At 33.7% G+C, this 25,688-nt stretch overlaps 6 protein-coding genes across 12 annotated transcripts; 3 read left to right on the forward strand and 3 right to left on the reverse strand.

Moving 5' to 3' along the window:
• Positions 1-1,187: 1,187 nt before the first annotated feature.
• Positions 1,188-4,615, reverse strand: LOC128388719 (poly(rC)-binding protein 3-like). Of its 3 annotated transcripts, XM_053348170.1 has the most exons (5): positions 4,268-4,615; positions 3,907-3,979; positions 3,162-3,515; positions 2,043-3,047; positions 1,188-1,783 (listed from the first exon to the last, which is right to left on the reverse strand). In XM_053348170.1, exons 4-5 carry the CDS (start codon positions 2,993-2,995, stop codon positions 1,486-1,488), a joined length of 1,251 nt encoding a protein of 416 aa, XP_053204145.1. In that variant the 5' UTR covers positions 2,996-3,047; positions 3,162-3,515; positions 3,907-3,979; positions 4,268-4,615; the 3' UTR covers positions 1,188-1,485. The 3 variants fall into 3 exon arrangements, with proteins under 3 accessions (XP_053204145.1, XP_053204146.1, XP_053204144.1); XM_053348171.1 differs by lacking the exon at positions 3,907-3,979 and having other exon boundaries at positions 4,279-4,615; XM_053348169.1 differs by lacking the exon at positions 3,907-3,979.
• Positions 4,616-5,200: 585 nt separating this feature from the next.
• On the reverse strand, positions 5,201-6,930 carry LOC128388724 (uncharacterized). The gene is made up of 2 exons (XM_053348176.1): positions 5,977-6,930; positions 5,201-5,871 (listed from the first exon to the last, which is right to left on the reverse strand). The coding sequence occupies exons 1-2, from the start codon at positions 6,788-6,790 to the stop codon at positions 5,711-5,713; spliced, it is 975 nt and encodes a 324-aa protein (XP_053204151.1). The 5' UTR covers positions 6,791-6,930; the 3' UTR covers positions 5,201-5,710.
• Positions 6,931-7,013: 83 nt separating this feature from the next.
• On the forward strand, positions 7,014-9,091 carry LOC128388725 (metaxin-2-like). Of its 2 annotated transcripts, none has more exons than XM_053348178.1 (10): positions 7,014-7,167; positions 7,485-7,519; positions 7,592-7,639; positions 7,706-7,822; positions 7,915-8,084; positions 8,165-8,203; positions 8,291-8,410; positions 8,494-8,567; positions 8,642-8,787; positions 8,863-9,091. In XM_053348178.1, exons 2-10 carry the CDS (start codon positions 7,504-7,506, stop codon positions 8,886-8,888), a joined length of 756 nt encoding a protein of 251 aa, XP_053204153.1. In that variant the 5' UTR covers positions 7,014-7,167; positions 7,485-7,503; the 3' UTR covers positions 8,889-9,091. The 2 variants fall into 2 exon arrangements, with proteins under 2 accessions (XP_053204153.1, XP_053204152.1); XM_053348177.1 differs by lacking the exon at positions 7,014-7,167 and adding an exon at positions 7,216-7,375.
• An 85-nt stretch (positions 9,092-9,176) lies between these two features.
• On the reverse strand, positions 9,177-16,191 carry LOC128388710 (TATA-binding protein-associated factor 172-like). Of its 4 annotated transcripts, XM_053348148.1 has the most exons (5): positions 16,060-16,162; positions 15,611-15,662; positions 10,148-15,460; positions 9,930-10,066; positions 9,177-9,857 (listed from the first exon to the last, which is right to left on the reverse strand). In XM_053348148.1, the coding sequence occupies exons 3-5, from the start codon at positions 15,350-15,352 to the stop codon at positions 9,560-9,562; spliced, it is 5,640 nt and encodes a 1,879-aa protein (XP_053204123.1). In that variant the 5' UTR covers positions 15,353-15,460; positions 15,611-15,662; positions 16,060-16,162; the 3' UTR covers positions 9,177-9,559. The 4 variants fall into 4 exon arrangements, with proteins under 4 accessions (XP_053204123.1, XP_053204124.1, XP_053204125.1 ...); XM_053348149.1 differs by lacking the exon at positions 15,611-15,662 and having other exon boundaries at positions 16,060-16,191; XM_053348150.1 differs by lacking the exon at positions 15,611-15,662 and having other exon boundaries at positions 16,084-16,189.
• A 50-nt stretch (positions 16,192-16,241) lies between these two features.
• On the forward strand, positions 16,242-21,054 carry LOC128388711 (attractin-like protein 1). The gene is made up of 2 exons (XM_053348151.1): positions 16,242-16,393; positions 16,656-21,054. The coding sequence occupies exon 2, from the start codon at positions 16,663-16,665 to the stop codon at positions 20,662-20,664; it is 4,002 nt and encodes a 1,333-aa protein (XP_053204126.1). The 5' UTR covers positions 16,242-16,393; positions 16,656-16,662; the 3' UTR covers positions 20,665-21,054.
• Positions 21,055-21,220: 166 nt separating this feature from the next.
• Positions 21,221-23,169, forward strand: LOC128388721 (MYG1 protein-like). Its single transcript, XM_053348172.1, has 2 exons — positions 21,221-22,000; positions 22,240-23,169. The coding sequence occupies exons 1-2, from the start codon at positions 21,348-21,350 to the stop codon at positions 22,715-22,717; spliced, it is 1,131 nt and encodes a 376-aa protein (XP_053204147.1). The 5' UTR covers positions 21,221-21,347; the 3' UTR covers positions 22,718-23,169.
• The last annotated feature ends 2,519 nt before the right edge of the window (positions 23,170-25,688 follow it).

Below are 25,688 nucleotides of genomic sequence, written 5' to 3' on the forward strand. Positions count from 1 at the left end.
GGTAATCATTTTAATCCAATTGATAGAATTAATTTCCTCATTCTTAATTCAGTTCATCATCAATTTAAATTTCTTTTTCTCTCTTTTTGTCTGTCTGTTATTCCAACGATGGAGATGATCCAAGTTTTCGAGCATTTTGATTACTGAGCGATTATATTTATCTAATTTTTGTTCTTTCTCAACATGAAACTCAATTAAGATGAAATTTGTTCTAATTCTTGTTCTCATGATAATCAACTAACTGTCTACATTGTTAATCAACAGAAATTTCCTCATACCAACTCAATTGAATTAATTATGCCTCAATTCATTTAGACCTTTTCTCTAAATCATTATAATCGTCGCCAGAATCATGATTAGTTAACTATTCTTAGTATCATCTCGATATGTACCAATTATTATTGAACAAAAGAGAGAGAGAGTTTATCAAAAATGTTCATTGATAAAAGCGATTTGATTGTGACAATTATTTAATTGTTTGTGAAAATTTATCTTCTTTCAGGATTAAAACATTTCCAAACAGTTTTGTCTTGATCAATTCAACAAATTCATCAAATTTAGACTGGAAAATTATTCTTAATCATGTAAGACAGACAATTGTTACATGTTTACTTTGGACAATCCAATTAAGTTAATTGTTGTTTATTTCTATGAAAAAATAATCGTCAAAATCACTTTTGAGTTACACAAATTTCTTAATTATGTAACTGCAATCGATTCAATTGATGGAAATGCAAAGTAAACTCGAACATGTGAAATTGTCCTGAAAGAAATGCCACTTCCTAAATCAATGGGATTCCCTTGATAATCCGGATTATAATTAATATTACTGTCAGTGTATCTTCAATCAACTGATTCGTAACTAATCAAACATATAGATTAGATGATCAATCGCATTTGAAAATACGAATTACGTTGCAAATGACAATTTGATTATTAGTTTATAACTAATGTGTAATTCAAGAGTCTCGGAACTGATAGTTGATAATAGTTTTACCTTTTCGAATGATATTCATGACCAATTAGAATTGGCTCTATCTCTCACTTGTCTCTCTTTCGCACTCTTTTAAAAAGAGTTTTTTTCTTTCATATTTTTACCAATACTGATTGAATTAAGTGTTGAATTTATCAAATGGTTGGAAATGTTCCGATCCTGAAAGAAAAGATATTAGCATGAAAACCGTTAATTGGGTGGTAAATCATTTAGCATGTTTTTTTTCGTTCTCAATACAAAAGCGCATTTGTAAATATTCATTTAGTTTTATGCTACTGTTACATTAGTTAAATTTGTCTTTCTGATTTCTGGATTCTCGCACACACTCTTACCCGCACTCGCAATCTCATCATTATTCACATAAATCACTCGGAATTTTCAGCTTGAATCTCGAAAGAGTCGAATAGATAGATAGAGAGAAAAAAAGGTTATCATTATAAGGAGTGAATAATATGGTGTTTCTGTGTGTGTGTATGTGTGTGTTTTTGGGCTTAATAGGGAGCGAATTTTCGATCAGCTTTGGTCTCAATACCGGGTGTAGTTGTCATCCCTTGAGTTCCAGCTTTTAATTTCATAGGTTTCATACGAGATGTTTGACTTGAGAAGTTGTTGAGGTCATAAAGGTTTGCAGCATTTGGGGTAACAGCCAAAGCCAGTGGAGACGGTCCCACCAGTTGCGTTAGGGGATATGCCATTGGATTGGTGGTGAGGGTTGAAGCTGCGGTTGATTGTGGGTTCATCGTAGGATTAGAGGATGGATCTAGGGTCAGGTTTTGATGCAGTTCCATGCTGTTGTTGAAAAACAGTTGACAGAATGGTGGGAACATATTGGAAAAGAGATTTTGATTTACGGAGAATGTATTTTGATTTAATAAATTGATTTGAGGTTTTGATACCAGGATCGAGAAAAGGAAAGGGATCAGAGTGAGTGTATGAAAAGAGAGAAAGAGAAAGAAAGAAGAGAGAGAGACAGATAGACAGATAGAGATAAAGGAGAGAAAAGACCTACTCGACCGAGTAAATCGATCGGGTTGATCAGTTAACTCACCTGGAATTAATGAGGTATTGGGCCAAATTGATTGATTCAGGTGTACCGGTTATGCTAACAGTTCTTTCTTTGGAACCTTCTTCTGTATTAGATATTTTAATTGAAGCTCCGGAAAGCTGTCTAATCTCATTGATTTTCGCCCCTCCTTTACCAATTATACAGCCAATTAGATGATTTGGTATCGCCATTTCGGTGGTTGCAGTTACAGGTCGAATTGAACTTGTTGCGGTTAGAGTAGCGAGCGCTTGTGGATTCACAGCACCGACATTATGACCTGATATAAGTGGATGCTGTTGAAGTGCATCATGTTGTAATTCAGTCAGATCTGGATGAGGCATTGTGTATTGACCTTGTAGAGTGTATGCTTGACCACCAGCAAAGAAAAGCTGTGCCATGGCTGGTTTAGGTCGATAAGGTATTGTTGCACCTTTAGCCGGTGATTCCATCAAAACACAGCAAATTTGATAGATACATTTGGTTATTGAGTCAGAACTTCCAGAGATGGTAACTGTCCTCTCTGTTGAATTGGGTAACATTTCACTAGCTACTTGAATACTAGCTCCAGTTATTTCTCTGATCTCTTTTATCTTTGAACCTCCTTTACCAATTAAAGATCCACATTGACAGGCTGGAACTATTAAACGAAGGGTAACAGAATTTGTTCCACTTTGACCATCTTTCCAGGGTTCATGCATCTCTTCAAATTTTCTACCAATCAAAGAGAAAGCCTTTAGGATGCTCTCAGTAGATCCGGTTACAGTTACAATTCTTTCTGGACAGGAACCATCTGATATGTTGATTTTGGCACCACTTTCCTCACGAAATTTTTTTATATTATCACCTTTTTTACCAATTATACTGCCAACTTCCTTACCTTGCATTATTAAACGTATGGTAAGGGTTACAGAGGGGCCATCGAGTGGTTTATTTGGATCAACAACTGTAGTTGCCATTTTAATAACTTCTATGTCCGTGTAGGTAAATGTGAAAAAAAATAATCGATAACTAAAGAAGGGGAAAGGAAAAGAATGATAGAGAGATATAGAGATAGAAAGCAAAATAAAAACATAATTTAGTAAAAGAGAAAGCAATTGGATAAAGGTAGAGTAAAAATCTTACTTAATAAATTAAATTTGTTTAGTCCAAAAATTCACGGGTCCTTTTAGGATAATAGACTTATTTGTTTTCTTTTAGCTTCTTTTGTAATGTTCACAATAAATTAATTTGAAGGTAATTTAACTAATGATATCACTCTTAAAGCTTTGTGTTTCTCAATAAATGGAAAACGGAAAACAAGAAGTATTTTTTTTTAAATACTCCGATCTGGAAGGACAAAGTGTTGCTGTCCAATAATGAGAGTATATTTCCAAGAATGAGTGAACACTTTGTTAACAATATGAGCTTTAAAGCGGGTACAGGTATACTGTTGGTACGAATTTCATAGAGATCATTCAGAGTATATATTCCAGAATACTTGGTGGAGATAGAAAATAAACAAAAGAAAGGGAAAAAAAGAAACAATTTAAATAAAATCTTAATTGAAATATATCAGCAACATTAATCTGGTTGTAAAAATATTCAATTCAGCTTCACAGGAGAGGATGAAGAGAACGAGCAAGAGAATGAGAGAGAGAGAGAGAGAGAGAGAGAGAGAGAGTTAGTAGGACAGAGAAACAAAAAAAAAGAAAGACAGAGTAAGAGAATAAAATGGTTAAAAAGAGAAAAAAGACACAATCATCCAGAGGAAAGAAAAAAAGACAGAGAAAAAGAAAGACAACTAGAGAGGTAAGAAGATTGAGTAAACCAGCAGATCAAAAAAATAGACATTCAATTGAAAAGAATAGAGAATGGAAATTATATTTACATATTTATCTCTCTGGATAATCTCATTGATCACTAATAAACTCCAAAGAAAAATTAGATGTGGACAGTGTAGACTAATCGAGAGATAGAGACAATATAATTAATCAAGGTGGATCAATTAAAAGGTAATAAAGACAAAGAGAGAAGAATAGAAAGAAAGAAGAGAGAGAGAAAGAAGAAGTTATAACAGATTTTGCTCTGGGAATAACAAAATGGGTAAAGAGAAAAGAGAGAAAAGAGAGAGAAGAGAAAGAGAAGAGAAAGAGATGGAAAAATACAAACAAAAGATATAGAGAATGAGATGAGATGAGTAACATGAAGTAGAAAGAATAATAGAAAAGCAATGAAAGTTAATGTTTTACCTGCCGGTTACCTGTTAACCTGAAGATGATGGTAAAGATTAAATTGTCGGTGTTGCGATGGATTAAGCAGAAAACCGAAATTCATTAAAAAAACACCAGAGAAACAAAAAGGATATAAAGGTTGAGAAGGATAAGGATGATGGGGATGAGGATGAGGAGGAGAAGAAGAAGGAAAAGAAAAGAAATATGATCAAGATGATGATGATTAACGGAATGAAAACAATTGAAGAAAAAAAGAACAATTTGTCTAAACAATCAAAAAGGTGGAATCAGATCCTTGATTACTGATTGTTAATTAAATTCAGTATTAGAGATGAATTAAATTCAATGAAAAGGACTAGCAAGTGACGTAAATCTTAATCTCTAAGGCGGAGCTTCAGTTTCTCTTTCATGGCTCCAGGAAAAGAAGAAAAGGCGGAGCTTCACTCGAGCGCCAAATTCAAACTTGTTTGGAATTTGTTTTAATCGTTAGTCCAAAGAGCGAGAGAGAGAGAGAGAGAGATATTGATAATCCAACTGTTTATTTCTGTGAAAAGAAGGAACCACAAGTTTGTCCGGAGGTTCGAGCAGTTTCGCTAGCCTATTTTCCGAACTAGAAGAGCCTCTTGATCCAATTTTCATCGGATTAAAACTCGGATGAACATGAGCCGAGACAATAAATTGATTGTTACTCATGAGTAGCAAAAAGAAAATGTCACTTTGTAAACAAGAAACAAAAAAAGAAAAATTGATGCAAATAATTAAATTGATTGAAAAAAAAAGAAATCAAAAATCGGTAAGACTCAAATTCCTGTGAAAAGAAATAATTTTCTGCTAATTAGAAATTCCAACAATTTCATCTCCATGGGAGAAAATTATTATTATGATTACTGAAAGATTATCGATTTTTTTGTTTCGAATTGATTAACAATAGATAGTTGATTCCTTATAGAATTAGGAGAAAAAGAAAAAAAAAGAAGACAATATTTAATTACCTCATTAATTAAGTTCTTTTTCATAAATATTAAAATCTTCATTGGAAGAGAAACATTTTTTTTTGATTAGTTCATTCACATGTTAATTGTTAAAATGTTGTGAATGTGTGTAGATATTACCAATAGAAAAGTGATTTAAATACAATTTGTTAAATTACTCTTTGGTACCTGTTTAACAGATCAGTTATTCACTTTGTTAATTAACAGCAATTTATTGCAATATAATATATTTATATCGAAATCTTTTCCAATGTTACCCCCTCGCCGATATGGAAAACGAGAAAAAAACATTCGGTTAAAAAACAATTAGTAGCTAAATTATGGATTCCTAAGTAGTCCAAGTTATCGTTTGTTAATTAGTCAATGCCAATATGAAAAAGGGACGAGAAGAAAAATTGATAATTTGGTGGTAAATTGGGTTAGATTTATCACCAAATTAAATAACTTTCAGAGAAATTTAGATTTCTGGTCAATATCTTGGATAATTAACACCTAAGGCTTGATGTTCAAGCTGAACGTGGATCATTGGTGTTGAATTGTATCGAGTTGAATCGTTGTAATAATTATGATTCACACTGGTGATTGACGTTGATCGAGACGGTATCGGTGGAGCTGGACCTCGAGGTTTTCCTGTTTGGGAGAATAAAAGAAAACAAATTAATATTGTTGAATAGAAAACAATTGATGAAATCAATTTGATTGATTAGATGATTTCATAACTGTTATGTGACTTACTTTCACTTGGATAATGTTTTCGAGTACTGAGAAAAGGCTCTGGAGCGGGTAAAGTGTGAAGATCTTTGAAAATGTGTCTAAAACGAGATTCCAAATTGGTTGGTAATGAATTAAATGAACGATTAAATGAATTATTTGAATCGTTTTGATAATTTTTCTTAGGTGGAATGGCAGGTTTCTTAAAACTATTTGAAAGAGCTAAGGATGGTGGTGGCGGTGGAATAAATTTTCCAGTGTTGTTGGAAAATCCGGATGGTGGTACTGATGGTGGTGGTGGTGGTGGAGGTAAAGGTGGACGTATTTTCCTAGGTAAAGTTGAAGCTGGTGGTGGTAACCTAAAAGGAGCGGATGAAATATTGGTGACACTGTTTCTACCCTGAGAAGTTGATCTTGGTTTGGTTGAAACATTTGAGTGTCCAGTTACAAGTGGAGGGACAGATCTTATTGAATTACTTGAAGGCGGCGGCGGTGGTGCAGAATGGTGATGATGATGAGGATGTTGTTGTTGTTGTTGTTGTTGTTGTTGATTATGAAGAAAAGATTGAGATGAAGATGGAGGTAAAGGTGGACGAATTTTTTTAGATACCGTTGAAGTTGCTGGTGGTAATCTGAAAGGCCCACTAGTTGGAGCACTATTTTTAGCTTGAATTGTTGGTTTACTGGGTCGTAAGGAAACCGCAGAAATACCTGAGGCTAAAGGTTGAACAGTTTTCCATGAATTTCCACCCAAAGAACCAGGAAGCGGAGGCGGTGGCGGCGGTGGCGGTGGCGGAGTGGGAATTGATTTCGACGAGCTGCCTGAATTGCGACCCATTTGTTAATCGTCACCACCAATTAAAGAATTATAAGCCTTTAAAATTTGAGAAGCACATTAATTAATAGAGTAAGACAGGTTCTGAATTAGTAACTTGTGACACAATTTACCTTAAACATTTAAACAAAAAGACCAAAATGTAAACAAAAACTAAAAGAAAAAATAGAAAAGTCAACCAGCGCTACCTGGTGGAATAGAAAAGAAAATTTTAGAAAACAACTGATTGAAATGAAATTGTTTCCATTTAATTGTTACTTGTTACGAGAACAATTAACCTTAAACTTTTCGCAAATTATAAATTTCACCTAAATCAATTGAATTTAAGGTTTAAGTTCAACTTTAATTTCCATTTACAATTGGAATTAATTAGTTTAAAGGTAAGATTATTTTCACCAAATTAGTTGTTAAAATAGACTTGATGTCCTTAGACTTTTCCTTGAGTTCAATGTTAAACTCTGTTTGTTTATATTCAATTCTTGATCATAATTGTTTAATTTACTGATTAATTAGTTGATTCATTAGTGAAATTGGTTACGTAATTACATTTTTCGTTTATTTATTTACATTAATTTTCTAGGGTTCAAGGTATTTCCAATATTGATTATGTTTTACTCCAATTTGAATTGATTTTTTCTTCTCTATAAAAATTTCAATTTCTAATTTTCGTTTTTTAATTGTTTTCTCTTATTATCAGTTTATTAATCAAAATAATTATGGATCAAAAAGAAGGTAAGTAAAATTTAAAATTCTATTTTAATTCATAAGTAATTTTGTATTTTCTTTGTTGAATGTTTGTCACAGATTCAGAATTATGGTCACTTGGTGTTACCATGTTTACCCCTGCAGGAGGTAAAGTATCACTTAAATAACTAATCAAACCTTCAGTTAATTAAACAATCATTTTAATTTTCACAGAACAAATTCTTCTTAATGAAAGAGCTAATTGTATTGCTGCTGAAATTTTCCTTAAGATGTGTGATATTCATTCAACAACTGAAGAACGAGCCAACACTGAGTATATGTCACCAAATGGTAAATAAGATTAATCTTTTTCAAACAATTTCCTGATTCTATTTATATATTTACAATTAATTTAATTATTCTCATAATTTAACTGATTCTAGGTGATGTACCTTTCATTAAATGTGGAAATGAACTTGTTGCTGGAATGGAAAATATCGTTGATTTCTTTAAATCGAAAAATATTTCTCTTTCAAGTCATTTGGATGAACAGAAACAAAGAGATTGTAGAGTTTATATGAACTATTTCCAATTAGAATTAACTAATTCAGAGGTAATTCTATTCTCCTGTCAAAATTAACCTTTTCTACCAAACAAAATAATATAAATCAAATGATTCCTTTTCTCAAATAGTTATATTTTACCTGGTGCCATGACAAAGTGACCCAAGAGGTAAGATATTGAATCGTATGTAATAACAATCAATTTGATTTCATTTCCAATTGACAAATTTACTAAATTGTTTCTCAATTCTTCTAGTATACTTATCCAAGATGTACCTCTGTTTATTCATGGCCTTTGAATTCAATTCTTTATATGATGAAAAAAAGGAATATAACTAAAAAATTGAAGCTACAAAAAATCACAGACATTGAGCAGGTAATTTGGATCAATTGAATTAATTAAAAGCGAATCTTAAATGATACAATTTATAATTGATTTCTTTTATTCTTGACTTGCAGGCAACTAAATCAGTGGAAAAGGTATTCACAAAATTATCTGAAATTTTAATTGGTCCATATTTCTTTGGGAATAAGTAAGTGATAGTTAGTTGATTATTATGTAGCTAATTTAATGATTAATGATATTTTGTAATTTGTTGATTTTTAGGCCAACTGAACTTGATGCTCTCATTTTTGGCCACATCTCTGCGATATTAACAACTGCTCTTCCTGACGATTCGTTGGCAATATTAGTTAGAGAAAATCAACCTTTAGTTAATTTGTGTAATTTAATTGGTGCAGAATATTTTCCAAGTGAGTTAACAATTTAAACGATACATTTAAATTGAATTTAATCCCTGATTTTTACCTTTTTTTTCAACTTCTCAGGTATTTTAACAACTGAAGACCAATAAACATAATCATGTAATTGACCTTTAAGATTTGTGATGATCCAAACTAATCAAACTTGTAGACAAAAACAATCATCTTTGTTTTACTTTTGCCATAGACAAAAAAAAGCATAAACATTCACAATTCTAATCAAATAAATGTGATCATTATTGTGAAAATATCACAACTTCAAGATGTGATTTAATTGTGATCCTTAAATCAAGAATTTGTCTTTCTAGTGATTCCATAGCAAAACCATGAATAATATGAGTTTAGTATCGATTTTAATTTCGAGTGTGAATCCAAATCAATTTTCAATTTCTCTTTTTTTTAATATTAATAAAAAATAAATAGATGATTCTTTACAGACTTAGAAAAGAAAACAATGTTTCACCTCATTAACTTGTCTTTAAATGTTGGAGATTTAAAAGTGTTTTTGATTAGCATTTTTTACACACATTTCGTTTGGTTGAATTTTTAGAATTGAAAATAGAAAAAAAAATTCAATTTCAATCAGCTGTTTCTCCTTTTGTTATTTGATTTCCATTTCCTTCAGATGATTTGAATCTATTTCATAACTTAAGAATCCTCTCTTTCTCTCTTTGTGTTAACTGTGATGATGATTTAATGATGATTGATGGATTGATTGGGAGATGAATTGATGAAATGTGAAATGAAAACTTGATAATTAATATCATGATCTTAGTGATTCAATGAAGTTACTTAAATCATATTCATTTTCGTATTGATTAGTATCCCAAAGTTCAGGTAAATTTTCCAATACCGATTTAACTCCCGACGTCTTTGAATCACCAGACGAATCCTTATTTTCTGGTCCACTTTTATTATCCAAACAGAAAAGGTCAAGCAACTGGTCAGTGCCCATTGTTTGAAGTTGAGAATTATCTGAACTAATCACAGTATTAGCAATGGTCATTTTAAATTTCTGTAAACCCATGATTTTCTCCTCTAGTGTTCCTTTAGTAATTAATCTGTAACAAACAACAAACCATTAGAATTACAATTTAAATACAGAAAAGATGATTTTGGAAGAAATTTTTTACCTGTAAACATTGACAACTTTTTTCTGTCCAATTCGATGAGCTCGATCCATGGCTTGAAGGTCTTTCATTGGATTCCAATCATGTTCAACAAAAATCACGGTATCGGCTCCAGTTAAATTAAGACCAAGACCACCGACCTGAGGGGAGAATTTTAATAATAATAATAATAATAATAATAAGTAAAAGAAATAATGTCGATTGTGTTGATTGCAATTTACCTGTGTTGTTAAAAGTAGCACATCAATTGATGGATCATTATTAAATTGGAAAACAACTGATTGTCGTGAACCCGGTGGGATACTACCGTCTAAACGTAAGTAACTAACTGAAGGCATGTTAGTTTTGAGTAAATCATTTTCAACGATATCGAGCATCCCTTTGAGTTGACAGAAAATTAGAGCTCGATGTTGATTAACAACGGGTTGAGTTCCTCCCATTAAACTAGATGAACTAGAAGTTGTCCCGATACCACAATCAAGGAGAAGTTGTTTAAGTGCACACAATTTAGCAGCGTGATTAACATCATTTAGAGATGAATTTTGCTCTTTTAATCGATAAATTATCGATTCATATTGTGGATGTTGAGGGGTAAGAACAAGTTTCGGATGATTACAAACTTTACGAAGATATTGAAGAGCTTGAAAGATGTGAGCTGAAGATCCTTGTGAGTCGGTTGATTTACCGCTTCCTCCGCTGACCACTGGATTAGAACCTTCAAGTTTGTGAACTGAATTCTCGAGACTTGCACGGGCACGACTTTTGGCAAAATCTTCGTATAACTGTGATTGCAGTGTACTCAATTCGCAGTAATAGTCTTGCATTATTTTCGGTGGCAAATCTTTGAGTACATCTTCTTTCATACGACGAAGGATAAAAGGTAAAGATTGACGGTGAAGTGATTCCATTGCTAACACACCGGATTCTTGTTCTTTTGATGATGATTTAGCATCTCGACTTTGGAGAATTGGTTTTGAGTAACGAATAGCAAATTGTCTTTCGGTACCAAGAAAACCGGGAATTAGAAAATCAAATAGTGACCATAGTTCGAGAACATTATTCTGTATCGGTGTTCCGGTCAAAATGAGTCTATGGTTGGCATTAAGTGATTTAATGGCTTTTGATAATTTAGTTTTACCATTCTTAATTATGTGACCTTCATCAAGAATACAATAATTCCAGTAAATAGATGAGAAAAAATCAATATCATTGCGAACGATATCATACGAGGCGATAACTAGATTGTAAGGTTTTCTAGTGTTTAAATTTTTCAATCGATTCCGCAATTTGTTTCGTTCAATTGGTGGTCCAGTGTAATGTAGAGGATGAAGATACGTTGAGTCGACAAACTTTTCAACCTCATAAACCCAATGACCAGTTAATGTTGGTGGACAAACGACCAGAGAGGGTAAGGGCTTTGAATCGGGTGCCTTGGTTTGTTTGTATTTCTCTGATCTCATGAAATGATCTGAGGCTAAAATACAAATCGACATAAGTGTTTTACCTAAACCCATCTCATCACAAAGTATCCCATGTAATTTATAACGATTAAGGAATGACAACCAGTTGACACCTTCTTGTTGGTATGATCGTAGTTCAGCATTAACGGGAACTGGAATTTTGAAATTTTCCATCTTTTTAGGATTCATTAATTGCTCTAGAAAACGTGACTCGTGATTCTTTTTCTCAAGTAATTCCAATTTAATGGGAACTTTGTCACTTTTACTATCATCTAAAGGCATCAATTGAACCAATTGGGCGAAACAATGAGTAGAAAGAAGACGAACTTGGTCATTTTGATCACTCATTCGTCCTAACATGGGAATTATGAGGAGAACGATAAATGGAACAATTGAAATACCAAGTTTATCGATAACACAGTAAATGGCTTCAACGGCTCCTTGACGACGAAGCTCAGAATCACTAGAACCAAGCATATCCAACACTGTACCGAGAACATGATCCATTGTCTCCGAGGTTATAACGGTACTAAAAACACCGATACAACGAGCGGAAAGGTGACGAACAGCATAGAAATAATTTTCCAAACAAGAGCATAATTTAGGTAAAAGTTGACGTAAATTAGGGTAAAGGTTAACATGTATGTAAGGAGCAACTATTTCAAGTACTTGTAAACATTGAATCAATTCCTGAGCCTTGTTAACATCAACCCTTTCATTTGCTTCGGTCACCAAAGTTTGAAGATTGATAATGTAGTCCCATAATTGTGGTAATCGATCAGGCAGTTGATCACCAAAATGCCGAACTATTTGTGTTAAAGCGAAAGATGCACCTCGTCGGATAAGCTCATTAATCTTATCATTATCTTCAAGTGGATTGGCTGGAGTTGCATCATCATCGGTGTTTTCGGTGCTTTTCTTAAATGAATTTGATGAATTTAATCTCTTAAGATTATATCTTTCAGCTTGTTTACACATATTACTCAAAGTTAGAATACCATTGGACAGGTCAGGGGTTCCGGGCGTCGATGGAGTTGAAGGTGAACATGAGCCACTGTTGTTAACGGTGGCACTTGAAAAGGTTGATGATAAATTAGTTAACACTGGATTTGATAGGTTGGGAGTATAATTAAGATCAGAACAGAGAAAGGTAACCAAATTTTTAATTATTTTGGCCACGGGTGAGGTTGAGTTTTCTGATAATTTATCCTGAGACATACAAAGGTCAAGTAAAAGGGTTAAATGATTTGCTGATGCTTTTTGTAATTGCTCATTGGGCTCTCTTTTAATTGAATCCATCAATGGACGAACAACTGGATTAAGTTTATCAGGTAAAATTTTCCATGAGATTATACAACTGGACAGAGCTGAGGTGACCATCATTGAAAGTGAATTCTGATAACGAGTTAACTCTTCGAGAGATGTTGCAATAGTTTTACGACGTTCTTCAAGTGATTCGAGGATTGATGGTTTCAATTTAACTTTAGATGAATCAATGGATGATTGATAAACTGTTGAAACCAATTCACTCAGTTGTTGGATAGTTAAAAGGCCTCCTGGCTTATAAATTTCTTCGTCAATGGTTAGTTTATTATATTTAAGTGTACTAATGAAATCACGGGCGTCATGTTGAAGCCTATTAAATGAGAGAGTAATTTCATCATAATAAACTGTTTCTTTAAGACATTCTAAACATTTATCGATCACAGGTTGAGGTAAATTGTTGTTTGTCGATTCGTTGGTTGAAGTTTCATGGGCACCAGACCATTCTTTGATTATCCAGGCGACGCAGGTTCGTTGAATTGCTGATTTAGAGTTGAGATGGAAAAGTAGTAAATTGGTGAAACACTCAGAGGGACTTGGTGATTTGGGTACAACAACACGGTACATGTATTCAGCTAAAAGTCCAATAAATTTGGCAGCCGAAAGACGAGCTCGAATTACAAATCGCTCTCGTTTAGGTAAAGGATCGTTAATTGATTCAGATCCTCCTAAATATTGTTTCTCTGTTTCAATATTTATACCATTGTCTGAGTATTTTACTTTTTGATTATTATCGTTGTAATTGTGATATAATCGTCGCTTGGGGACAAACCAAACTGGACTCACTTTGGAATCGATTGCATTTTTGGCTGGATGCATCATCAAGCAAATCCATCCAGCCAAATAGGGAGTTGTAGCTGATAGAATGTCATTGATTGAACACCTTTTGATAAATTTTGACCAACAATCATAAAGAAGATCAAGTATTTCAGGATTACTATCGGTTAAACATCGTTGATACAATAGACGAAGAGATTCTGAGATAATTTCAACATCAGCCCAGGTTAAATCAGATGATATTAGTACTAGAAGTGATTCGATGACTGATTTACGAACAGAAGGAAGATTGTGTACAAGAAAGGGCCAAAGTCGTGGAACCAATTCTCGAAGTCGCTTCTGATCATGATGATGATATTTAATTAAAAGAGAAGATAAAAGCTTAAGGATATCACTAGTTGAAGAAGTTAAATCATCTATTTCCAGAAGAGCATCCCAAAGAAAATCGATGATTATGGGAACTTTGTCAGGTAAGGTTTCTAATAATGAGTCACGAACTGGTACCAAAGCGGCCGCAGAAACAGCGGAAACATCATCTTCATTATCTTTAAGACAATTAAAAATAGAGTCAAACACTTTGGGTAACAGTTCAAAGGTTAAATCGGATCTAATGGCAAGTAAATATTTAAGTCCTAAAAGTCCACCATGACGGGTTTCCCATTCAGGTCGAACAAGAAGTTGTAAGAGGATTCCAACAGTTGAGAAAACATTTTCTTTGGACATGATGTAGAAAATTGATCCTAATGTTTGAGCGGCTGTTTCACGAACCGGAGCGACAACTTGATCGGAGACAAAGTCACCAAATTTATCCAATGCAAGAACACAAATTAATCGTAGAGTCAAATCTTCCAGCCAAAGTTGATTAAGAGCATCCATTTGACTTTTCGGTGCATTTAAAGGTCTTCCACCGCAAACACCATGGACTTTAATTATCTCTCTAAGCGCTGTTGCAGCACCATGACGAACCTCCCAACTTGCATTGAAAAGGTCACTCATCAGCTCATCACAGAAAGATTGTAAAGGCCATTCACTGAGATTATTTAAATCGATCACTTTAGATTCACTTTGGATTTGATCATCCATTTTATCAGATTCTATTTTTATTTTTTTACCGGTAAATTGGCTTATCCCGGAATTACTAGAACTATTATTGGTCATATTATCATCGAAGGAGCCACCATCTTCGAGGGTCTTTCTTTTATTCAGATTCAACAGCTTATATATTTCCATTTTCTTTGAATCCGGGTTACTTTTGTTTACATCATTACTTGTATTCATCTTGTTTCCATCAACACCGGATCCGGTATTTTCCATTTTCATGTTAAGCATATTAGATAAATCTTCATTGGAAACAAGATCATCTGATTTGATTCCTAAATTAAACTTTTGACTTAAATCAAGACCCAATTTTTGATTTAACAATTGTCTTTGAGCGGACAATTTTTCTCTTAAATTATCAGCAGATAAATTATCACAATTGATCATGTTTGTATCATATTCGGTTCCTTCTGAAGCAAGAAGATTACGACCATATTCAATTACCTTATTTATATCGAAAAGGTTTAATTTCATTCTACCCTCACCACCAAAACCATCAAGTACAACATTATCAACCGGCTCTTCGTCAGTACCATTGGGTAGCCACTTTGGTATTTGTTTAATTATTGCTTCAATAGCAAGACTGGCAGCAATTCGGGTATCCCAGCAAGAACTATGAAGATATCCTCGAACCTTGGAAAGTAAATTATTCAACTCATGTGGATGTAAACGTTGAACTTCACCTAATTGTTGAGCTGCAGCCTTACGAGTGACACTACTTGTTCCTTGGTCAAGAAGTAAAAACAATCGATCCAATCTTGATGTCATTTTCTATCAAAAACGGTCCACATAAAACCAACAGCGTAAAAGACACAGAAAACAAAGAAAGACTAGTAAAAATCCTTTGGTAACACCATCAACGCCACAATTGGATACCTTTAATATTTAGAGAAAAGGGTAGAGAGAGAGAGAAAAAAAAGAAAAAAATCTCAATAGAATCACTTTGAATAAAAAAGAATATGAAAGAAAGAAAAAGATTCACAAGAAGAAGAAGAAGAAGAAGATGGATTAAAGATAATTAGATACCATGAAAGGGCAGAGAATTTAATTGAATGATGATGAAGGGCCACAGTGTTTTCTATGAAATAGAAAAAAAAGGCAAAAGAGAATAGAAGATAAAATAAAATCTTCCAGACTCTTATTATATAAACAAAGATAGAGAACAAGGGAAAAGAAGTAACAATTAAACAACAACAAGTTGATAACACAGATTCTATTAAACTAACTAATCTCTTAAAATCACAGTTGATTAAATTGATTTAATTAACATCCTATCCAAATTTGTCTCTCCTCTTTGTGTGTAAATGTTGTTTTCTCAACATTTTCACCGATTACAATTTCTCTCAATTCTCTTACTCTCTCTCTCTCTCTCTCTTTCTCTTCCCTCTTTAAAAATCAGAGTAGAAAAGAACAAAAAAATCATCAACTCATTTATCTTGATTATCTTTCAATCAACAGGATAATCTCTTAATTACCTGACATATTTGACTGACACTCACCGGGTACACTGGTCAAGTAGATTAAATTGAAATCAACAATTAGAGCCACAATTAAATCACTTTTAATTTGAGAAAAAAAAAAAAAAATGAAAACATTGAAGAAAAGGCGGCGACATCTGGTGTCGTTGGAACAACAGTTGACCAGATGTTGAAGCTTCACTTTTGTAGTGAATGAAAAGATTTAATTTTAATCCAGTGTTTACAATTAATCTATTAAATTGTTTCAATTAATTATTGTTGTTATATTTTCTGAATGTTTTTAATTCCACGTTCACATAATCCATGAAACTATTGGAATAATAATTTCCAAGTAAGTTGATGAAATTCATTCCATAATTTTCGTTTTCTCTTCTCTTTGATGACTTGATTTGTATTTACATTTTCTTCATCTATTTGTGTAGTTGTGGTCTCTTTTTATTTTTATTTTTCTCTTCTCTTTAAACTGTTGATTGTGCTCTTTTTTTAATTCTAATGTTTTAATTGAACTTTACTGTTTAATTTGTGGCTCTTCTTTTACCTTGTACCATGTTTACTTATCTTTTGTTTTCTTTTTTGCTCCTCATTCTTTCTAGGGCTGTGATGGCTTCTTATAGCTCTTCAGCTAAAGTCTCTTTAAATTTGCGATGTCAACAAGTTGAAGAGATTGACACAGACGATGAAAAACATGAGGAATTTACCTGTTTAAGTCCATTGGGTTCATCTTGTTTCAATAATTCAACTTTCTCTTCAAATATTAATTCTAATCATTCTGGTGATGATGCTAATAGAAAATCAAATCTTTTACCTTCATCGGGTGTGGTTAGATGGTCAAATGGACGTTACATTAATCTAGTTATTCAGATGATAATTTGTTTAACATTAATTATTTTAGTTAGCAGTCATTCATTATCACCAGGACCAAGGAAATCCTCATGTGATCATGTACTTTGTTATCATGGTACCTGTCAGGATGGTCGATGTCAATGTGATCGAGGTTGGCAAGGGTCAGCTTGTCATATGTGCACTGGTCGGACAATTTTAAAAGAAACTTCTGGTGAAATTACTGATGGTAAAGATAATTATGCTATCGATCTACAATGTACCTGGTTAATTGATCCAGGTAAACCTAATTCAACGATTCGTCTTAAGTTTGATGAATTTGCAACCGAGTGTAGTTGGGATCATTTGTATATATTTGATGGTGATTCCATTTTTTCACCTCTCATTGGAGCATTTAGTGGTCTTCTAATCAAGGAAGGTTTTTATGTTCAAGAAATTCCCGAGATCATCGCCACTTCAGGTCGAGCCTACCTCTACTTTTATTCCGACACTGCTTACAATATGAGTGGATTTAAAATATCTTATAGTGACAATTCATGTCCAAACAATTGTTCAAACAATGGTGCTTGTATTGATGGTATATGTACATGTAATGGTGGTTTAGATGGAGCCGCTTGTGATAAACCAATTTGTCCCAATAAATGTTCTGGTCATGGTAGATGTGAATTATCTGAACGTCGTTGTATTTGTGAACTAGATTTTATTGGTGATGATTGTAGTCAAAGTTCATCTCAAGCCTATTGGAGTACAATTCATTCAATTGGTTCTGTTAAAGGAAGAGCACTTCATCAGGCCGTTGTTCTTAATGATTCCATGTGGATAATTGGTGGTGAATTTTTCGATAAATCAGCTGAATTAAGTGAATTTTTTGTTCGCTATGATCTCAATTTGAAAAAATGGGACCCAATTGATTTCATTGAAAAAGGACCAACACCAAGATTTGGCCATTCACTTGTCTCTTACAATGGAGCCATTTATATGTTTGGAGGAATAGTTAAAAATACTAAAGTGGTCAATGAACTCTGGAGATATGATGGTAAACATTGGACAGCACTTCGATCTGATGATAATCGTGGCTGTTTATCTGGACTTAACGGACTTTGTGCACCTTTAACGGTTATGGGACACACAGCAAATGTCATAGGTGATCGGATGATAATTATATTTGGTCATAATCCAATTTATGGTTATCTAAATACTGTCCAAGAGTATGATTTTAAACGTAACAATTGGACAGTGGTCAATACCAATGGGGCTCATGTTAAAGGAGGCTATGGTCACACTAGTGTTTATTATCCGGAGAACAATTTAATTTATGTCCATGGTGGTTACCATTCATCATTAACTGATTCCATTCTTGTTGATCTATTATACAGTTATCATCCTGATAAGAAAAGTTGGAGACTATTAAATCCTAGCCAATCACCTCGATATCTTCACAGTTCCGTTATCATTAATGGTTACATGTATATCTTTGGTGGAAATGGACACAATGCTACTCACGATAATACCGGAGATAAATGTTTCTCAGTACAATTTTTAGCCTATGATATTGAATGTGATGATTGGTTACAATTAAATCAACCCTCAGTCCAAGGATCAGGTCGTTTTGGTCACAGTGCAATTAATTATAAAGATCAGATGTATATATTTGCCGGTTTTAATAGTCTTATGTTAAACAATTTACTTCGATACTCACCCAGTGAATGTCCACCCAATCAACCTCATAGAAGTGGTTGTTCAAAACAAAAATATATCTCATCATTTCCATATCCATCTAAAAATGTAACCCGATGTGCTCCAAGGTCAACAACTCATTTCAATGACCTTTGCCAAAAACAGACCCATTGTCATACCTGCTTAGAAAACAGTTATGATTGTATTTGGTGTGGTGACTCTTGTCGCCATGAGAAGTGTAAAAAAGTATCACTTAATTCAAAAAGTATAACCGATGTTAGTAAATGTGATCCATTGAAACGTAAAGAATTGGAATGTGATAAATTTGACAATTGTAATTATTGTCACACAAAGGAACACTGTGTTTGGGTTCGAGATGTTAAATGTCGTTACAATCGTGATCACGAAATTTTAACCAATGCAGTTTCATCAAAGTCTAAAACTCCAATTGAAAAATATATCGAAAGTTTTTCCAGCACAACATCACCAACAAGCACCAGCGTTACCACCATAATTCCCGTGGTTAACATAACCACTAATGGTACCAACAACAATAACACCAATACTAGCATAGGAATTTGGAGCACAGAAAGAGATTGGATAAGTGCAATTATCAGTGACGCTTATCAGCCCATTTGCGAATATCCTTGTTTCACTCGAACCAGTTGTAGTAATTGTACTCGAGGTCCATGTATGTGGTGTTCATCATCCCAACGATGCATTGAATCAAATGCTTATGCCGCTGTTTTCCCTATGGGCCAATGTATGGAATGGACAATTCACCCTTGGCGTTGTTCCGGATTAAATTGTGAAGATATTCAAACTTGTGATGCCTGTCAAAATAATCCAAGGTGTGGTTGGTGTGAAGATGGTTCAAACACCGGGGTTGGAAAATGTATGGAAGGATCTTATATGTCACCTCGAATACCCGAATCTTGTCCCGCTAAACGTTGGCATTTTGTCTCATGCCCTGATTGTCAATGTAATGGTCACAGTCATTGTACACCCGAGACCAGTGTTTGTGAGAATTGTAAAGATTTAACTGAAGGGCTTAATTGTCAAAAATGTATGGAAGGTCATTATGGTAATCCAGTTAACGGCGGTACTTGTCGCCCGTGTTTCTGTTACAATCATTCATCAAAATGTAATTCTGAATCGGGTAAATGTTATTGTACCACCAAGGGAATCATTGGTCATCATTGTGATAAATGTGATGAATCAAGTCACTATTATGGTAATCCAACTGAACCCGGTGGATCTTGTTATTATAATTTATCGGTTGATTTTCAGTACACATTTAACATGTCGAAACCGGAAGATTCACATTTCACTCGAATTAATTTTATGAATGTTCCAGCAAAACCCGATGTTGATGTTGATTTTACTATTGCCTGTTCATCTTTTGCATTAGTAAATATCTCGGTAGGATCACCAACGGTAACATGGAAACACAGTAGACTCGAATGTGGCTCATTTAAGATTCGCTTTAGTCGAGAAGATACTGCATTTGGTAACGACAATTCCACTTTCTATGTAAACGTATTCGATTTTCAAACACCCATACTATTACAAATATCATTCTCACAACATCGAACACTTGATCTGTTACAATTTTTCGTTACCTTTTCAAGTTGCTTTTTAACACTTCTAATAATCGCCGCCGTTATGTGGAAAATAAAACAACGCTATGATATGTATCGTCGTCGTCAACAACTTTACCTTGAATTGGAACATCGAGCTAGTCGACCTTTTGCCAGTATACTAATTGAATTAAACAATGAAGATTCAGAGGAAATGTTGATACAACGAAACAGAGACAATGAGATGGATTCATCAGCCATCACCAACTCCACCACCACCACCACCACCAATTCCACCTCCGCCATATTACCTTCTCGCTGTGACCCAACACCTATTGCCCTAGAACCTTGTGCTACGAATAAAGCAGCAGTTTTATCATTAATACTTCGTTTACCCTCCGGTGGATCATCAACCGTCCCACCAGGTCAAACTGGATTAGCAATTGGATCCGCATTGGTTTCACTTGGAACTCTTGATCAAAAATGTACTAAATGTGTAACCTGAACAATTAACCAAGAAAAGAGATGAAAATTTCGTGAAACAAAATTGAGAAACAAATACAAAGAAGGATAAACAAAACTAATCATGTTCAAATGTTCAAACAAAAATTCTAATTCTAATTATAAATATAATAATCATAATACAATAATAATTACATAAATGGATAACTAAAAATTAAATTATCCCAAAAGTAACAATTGACCAACACCATTTAAATTAGGTAAAAACAACAAATGAGACAAATTAAAAACCAATCAACACAAAAGTCTCACTACTTAATAACCATAAATATAAATATTTAAATATTACCAAGCTTATTATGTTATTAGAATTTTAATTTTCAATTTAATGTAAAAAAAACTAATTAAAATGGAGACAATTTATCAATAATGATCGTAAATTTGATCCAAAGGATTATAATGAAAGATGATCAAAGGAAAACCAATTAAATCTCACTAATTGGCTGGGAAAAGATTTAATCACAAGATGGTTAATGATAATTACGAAAAAGGAAAGGATAATTTAATTAGAATCAAAGATCAATCAATGAATCTCCAATGGAACTAATTTTCATCTCTAATTGGCAGAAATCGGCTGAAGATAATGTGATGTAAGCTGTTTACTTTTCGTATCCCATTTCTGTTCACTCTTAACTCTCACATGGTTAACATCTCATTTAGTAATTTATGTCTATTGTTTATCGTTTAGTTAATTGTCTGAGATCAACTGAGTCACTTTCATCTCTTTCAACTTTTAAACAATCAGTTAATTTTATTCGCAAAATGAGTCAATCAACAGAATCTTCTATATGTACCCATAGCGGAAATTTTCACTGTGATGATGTTTTAGCTTGTTATTTGTTGAAACAATTACCGGAATTTAAAAATTCAACTATAATCCGATCTCGGGATGATAAAGTTATCGATTCAAGTGATATTGTGGTCGATGTGGGTGGTGTTTATGACCATAGACGGAAGCGATATGATCACCATCAGCGTGAATTCAAGCACACATTGAACTCACTGGATCCACGGAAACCATTCAAGATTAAGCTGAGCTCTGCGGGGCTGATTTATCATCATTATGGAAGGAGAATAATTAGTCAATTACTTGATTTGCCAGTCGGTGATTCTGGTGATTCTCATGATGGTGAAAAATTGGAAATTTTGTTCGATAAAATTTATGAATCTTTTATTCTGGAAGTTGACGCCATTGACAATGGAATTGATATGTATGATGGTGAACCCAAATACTCAATCCACTCAGGCCTAAGCTCCAGAGTCTCTTACTTGGAGCCGGCTTGGAATCAAGAGGTCAACGATGAAATTTTATACGACAGGTAATTTTATGTCATTCTATTCTCTCTCAATCTTTACCTTCTCTCCTTCTCCCTCTCTTTCACTCTCTATTTCCCTCTCATTCTATTTGGTGATTTTCATTCTCTTCCAAACTCTAAGCTTAAATTATTTCTGTTCCATTTACATAAAATGCACTTTGAAATTCATTCAATGTTTTTCTTTTTCGAGAGTTAAATGAGTTAATTTAAATTCTCTTTTCTTGTTTAATTGTTATTCTCAGATTTCTTGAAGCAATCAAATTGGTTGGAAGTGAATTTGAAGACCGAGTTAAGTATTATGGTAATGCTTGGTATCCACCGAAATTGCTTGTTAAAGAAGCCATTTTGAATCGATCTTCTGTTCATCCTTCTGGTGCAATAATTGATCTTAGTTCTTATGGTGGGATACCCTGGAAAGAACATCTTTTCACAATTGAAAAAGAATTAGGGATTGAAGGAGAGGTCAAATTCGCTCTTTTTCTAAGTATTGAGAAGAATTGGAGAGTATGTGCTGTTCCAACAGCTTTTGGATCGTTTGTTTCGAGGCTTCCTATACATGCCGACTACTGTGGTTTGCGAGATGAGCAATTATCTCAAGTCAGTGGAATTCCTGGTTGCATTTTTGTCCATACGACGGGTTTTATTGGCGGGGGCAATTCCAAGGAAACTTGCATCGCTTTAGCTGAGAAGACAATGAACGCCGAAGCCAAAAAAGAATAGTGTTCATCAAATTGGTTACCAATCAACGCAAGGAACAGCATATAATCAACGCTGCTATCAAGTGATTGACAATCAACAGAAAGATTTTTCTCTCTCTCTCTCTCTTTCTCTCTTTTAATTTGAATTACTTCCTTTAATATCTTTATTAAAACAAAATATGATGATCAAAAATACAATCTGTTCAAGTACTTTTGGTCTAAATTTACTTACTAAAATAAATAGGGAGAGAGAAGAGAAGAGAAAGAAAAAAGATAACTTAACATGGTTACCGTTCAAACAGCCCAAAGAATAGTAAAAAAAAACAATGATGAGAATTCCAATTAATCAATCATGATGTCGTCTAATTAGTTTTATATTTAGTATTTCACTTGTGTGATGTGGATGAAAATAGAGAAGAAGAAAAATGTAAGATAATAAATTGAAAAGAAAAAATTAAAGATGAAAACCAAATAGCTGGGGTTGTAAATTTTGTAAGAAAGACCGGTTGATGAATTAGTGAGAGAGAGAAAAAGAGATGGAGAAATCAACAAGTCTTTCCAAAGAAAGAAAAATTAAAATCAAATGAAGAACAATTTATATGAAAGATGATTAGAAAACAACATTGTTTGGATGAATGTGGATCTAGTCATGGATATTTTTGTCGGGTTGACATGACACTAGAAACTCATCCATCCAGTCAATTTGTTGGATGAAACACCGGAATAAGAATAGCGAAAATGAAACGATGAACGATGAGAAGAAGAAAAAAAATGGAGAATAATCAAAAAAAAAGAAGAGAAGAAAAAATTGTTGGTCAATTGAAGAGTAATGAAGGTTAGGCCAACGTTAAGATTCTCAGAAGAAGAATGAGAAAAAAAAGAGAAAAGAATTTCAACTAAACGGCCAATCTCTTATTCCATTCCAACGTTTTTTCTTCTCACTCATTCTCTCTCTCTCTCTCTACAGTTGGTTCAAAATCTGAAAATGATGATTGGAGGGAAGGAGAAAACTGTCTCTCCCTTTGCGCATTAATCTTCTTCTGGTTTAATATTTTTCTTTGAAAAACATTCACCGATTGGAGAATCAACCTGCGCACGTTAATCTCCTCCCAATGTTTTTCTCTCAACACCCTGTAATCATCAAATTCTCTTTCTTTTTCCCTGTCTTCCTTTTTATTCTCTTCAAACTCTTTCTTTCTTTTTTTTGTTCTCTTCTTTCGCTCTTTCGCTCTTCATCTTGTTCACTTTTTTCGCTTCTCTTCCTCTTTCCCTCACTTTTTCTCTTTCTCTCTCAACAGGTTCATTGCTATTCTCTAATTTTTTCTTCTCTTCTTATTTAAAGCTCTTACCTTGAAAACCTTGACTAGTTGTTAGAGTGACGCCCGTTAAAGTAGAAAAAGAAAAGCCTGAAAAACCGGTTTCTCTCTCAAACTAAATTTCGCCGTCACAAAAACTAGCCAAGGTTTTCGAGGTAGATCTAAGTGAGAGAGAGAGAGAGAGAGAGAGAGAAGGAAAAGTGAGCAATGAACCTGTTGAGAAAGGGAGAAAGTGAGGGAGATGAAGAGAGAAGAAGAGAGAAAGAGAGAAAGAGTTTTTATTGAGAAAAGAATGAGAGAGAAAATCAGAAGAAAAGGAAGATGATTATGATGAGAAGAAGAGTGAGAAAAAAAACGTTGATAGAAAATTTGGAATAAGAAGACTGGCCGTTTGGTGAATTCTTTTTTTCTTTTTTCTCTTCTCTTTTATTCTTCTTAGAAAATGTTCAACAACGTTCAACTTTAAGAAGGTGAGTTAACTGCTGCTGCTGACCTATCCTATTCCTCTTCATCTTTTATCATCATCTTCTTTTTTTTCATCTTCTTTCTCCCATTTTTCAAATTTTTACTTTTCTTCATCTTCTTCTTCTTCTTCATCTTTTTTTCTCTTCTCCATTTTTATCATTGTCTTTCTCTCTTCCTCTTTATCTGTCTTTCTCTCTCCTCTTATTCCGGTGTTTCATCCAACAAATTGACTGGGTGAATGAGTTTCTAGTGTCATGTCAACCCGACAAAAATATCCATGACTAGATCCACATTCATCCATTTGATTTTGTTTTTCATTTTAATCATCTTCATCTTGATAAAAGTTCCAAAATGATTCAAATAGAAAGGGAGGGAGAGAAAAAGCAAAAAGAGAGTCACTTGTTGATTCCAATTTATTCAACCGGTCTTCAAATTCACCGAAAAAATGAAGAGTGTTATTTGTCTCTTCCTCTCTCTCTCTCTTTCTCTCCCTTACTCATCATCTCTCCACATCAACAATCAGTGAAATTAATCAAAGAAACAAAACCACGACGATACCTACAAAATTCTGACCAGTTTTTGATCTTGCGACGATAACATGATTAACTCTTTTTGGATATTAGATTTGAACAAAACAAAACGAAAAACCATCAATTATGTTGAAATCAAAGAGGTGAAGAAGGAAGTAAATCAAATATAAATCAAAAAAGAGAGAAAGACAATAACAATTACACTTGATAAACATCGACAGAAGGAGAAAGAGAAAGAGAGAAAGAGCAAAGCAAATAGAAAAAGCGAACGTTAAATTGTTCCAACCGCTGAGAAAAGAACTGGTCAAAGATGATGGTCACTTAAATGATGAATTAACTCAAGAAATAAACAGCCCTTCACTGGGCAGCTGGCAATTAGAATTGATAATTAAGCCTTGCTGCTCATAGACGGACTCGCCCTTCCTTGGAGATTGACACACAAACCAGAGAGAGAGAACCAAAAATCAACTGATGTCACCAAATAATTTAAACCAAATGAACACTAATAGTCTCCAATCAATGGTATAAATTGAAATTGGACCGGAAGTTAAAGACAAAAGAGTAAATCCAAAGTGAGAGAGAAAGAGATAAACAAAAGTAAAATCAAGTGCAAAGGAACAAAAAAAAACACAAAATTGACAAAATGAGACACGAAAATTGTGATGATTGGTGACAATATGAT

Source organism: Panonychus citri, unplaced genomic scaffold (assembly GCF_014898815.1).
Source record: "Panonychus citri isolate SS breed McGregor unplaced genomic scaffold, ASM1489881v1 Contig00101, whole genome shotgun sequence".
NCBI classification, from domain to species: Eukaryota; Metazoa; Arthropoda; class Arachnida; order Trombidiformes; family Tetranychidae; genus Panonychus; species Panonychus citri.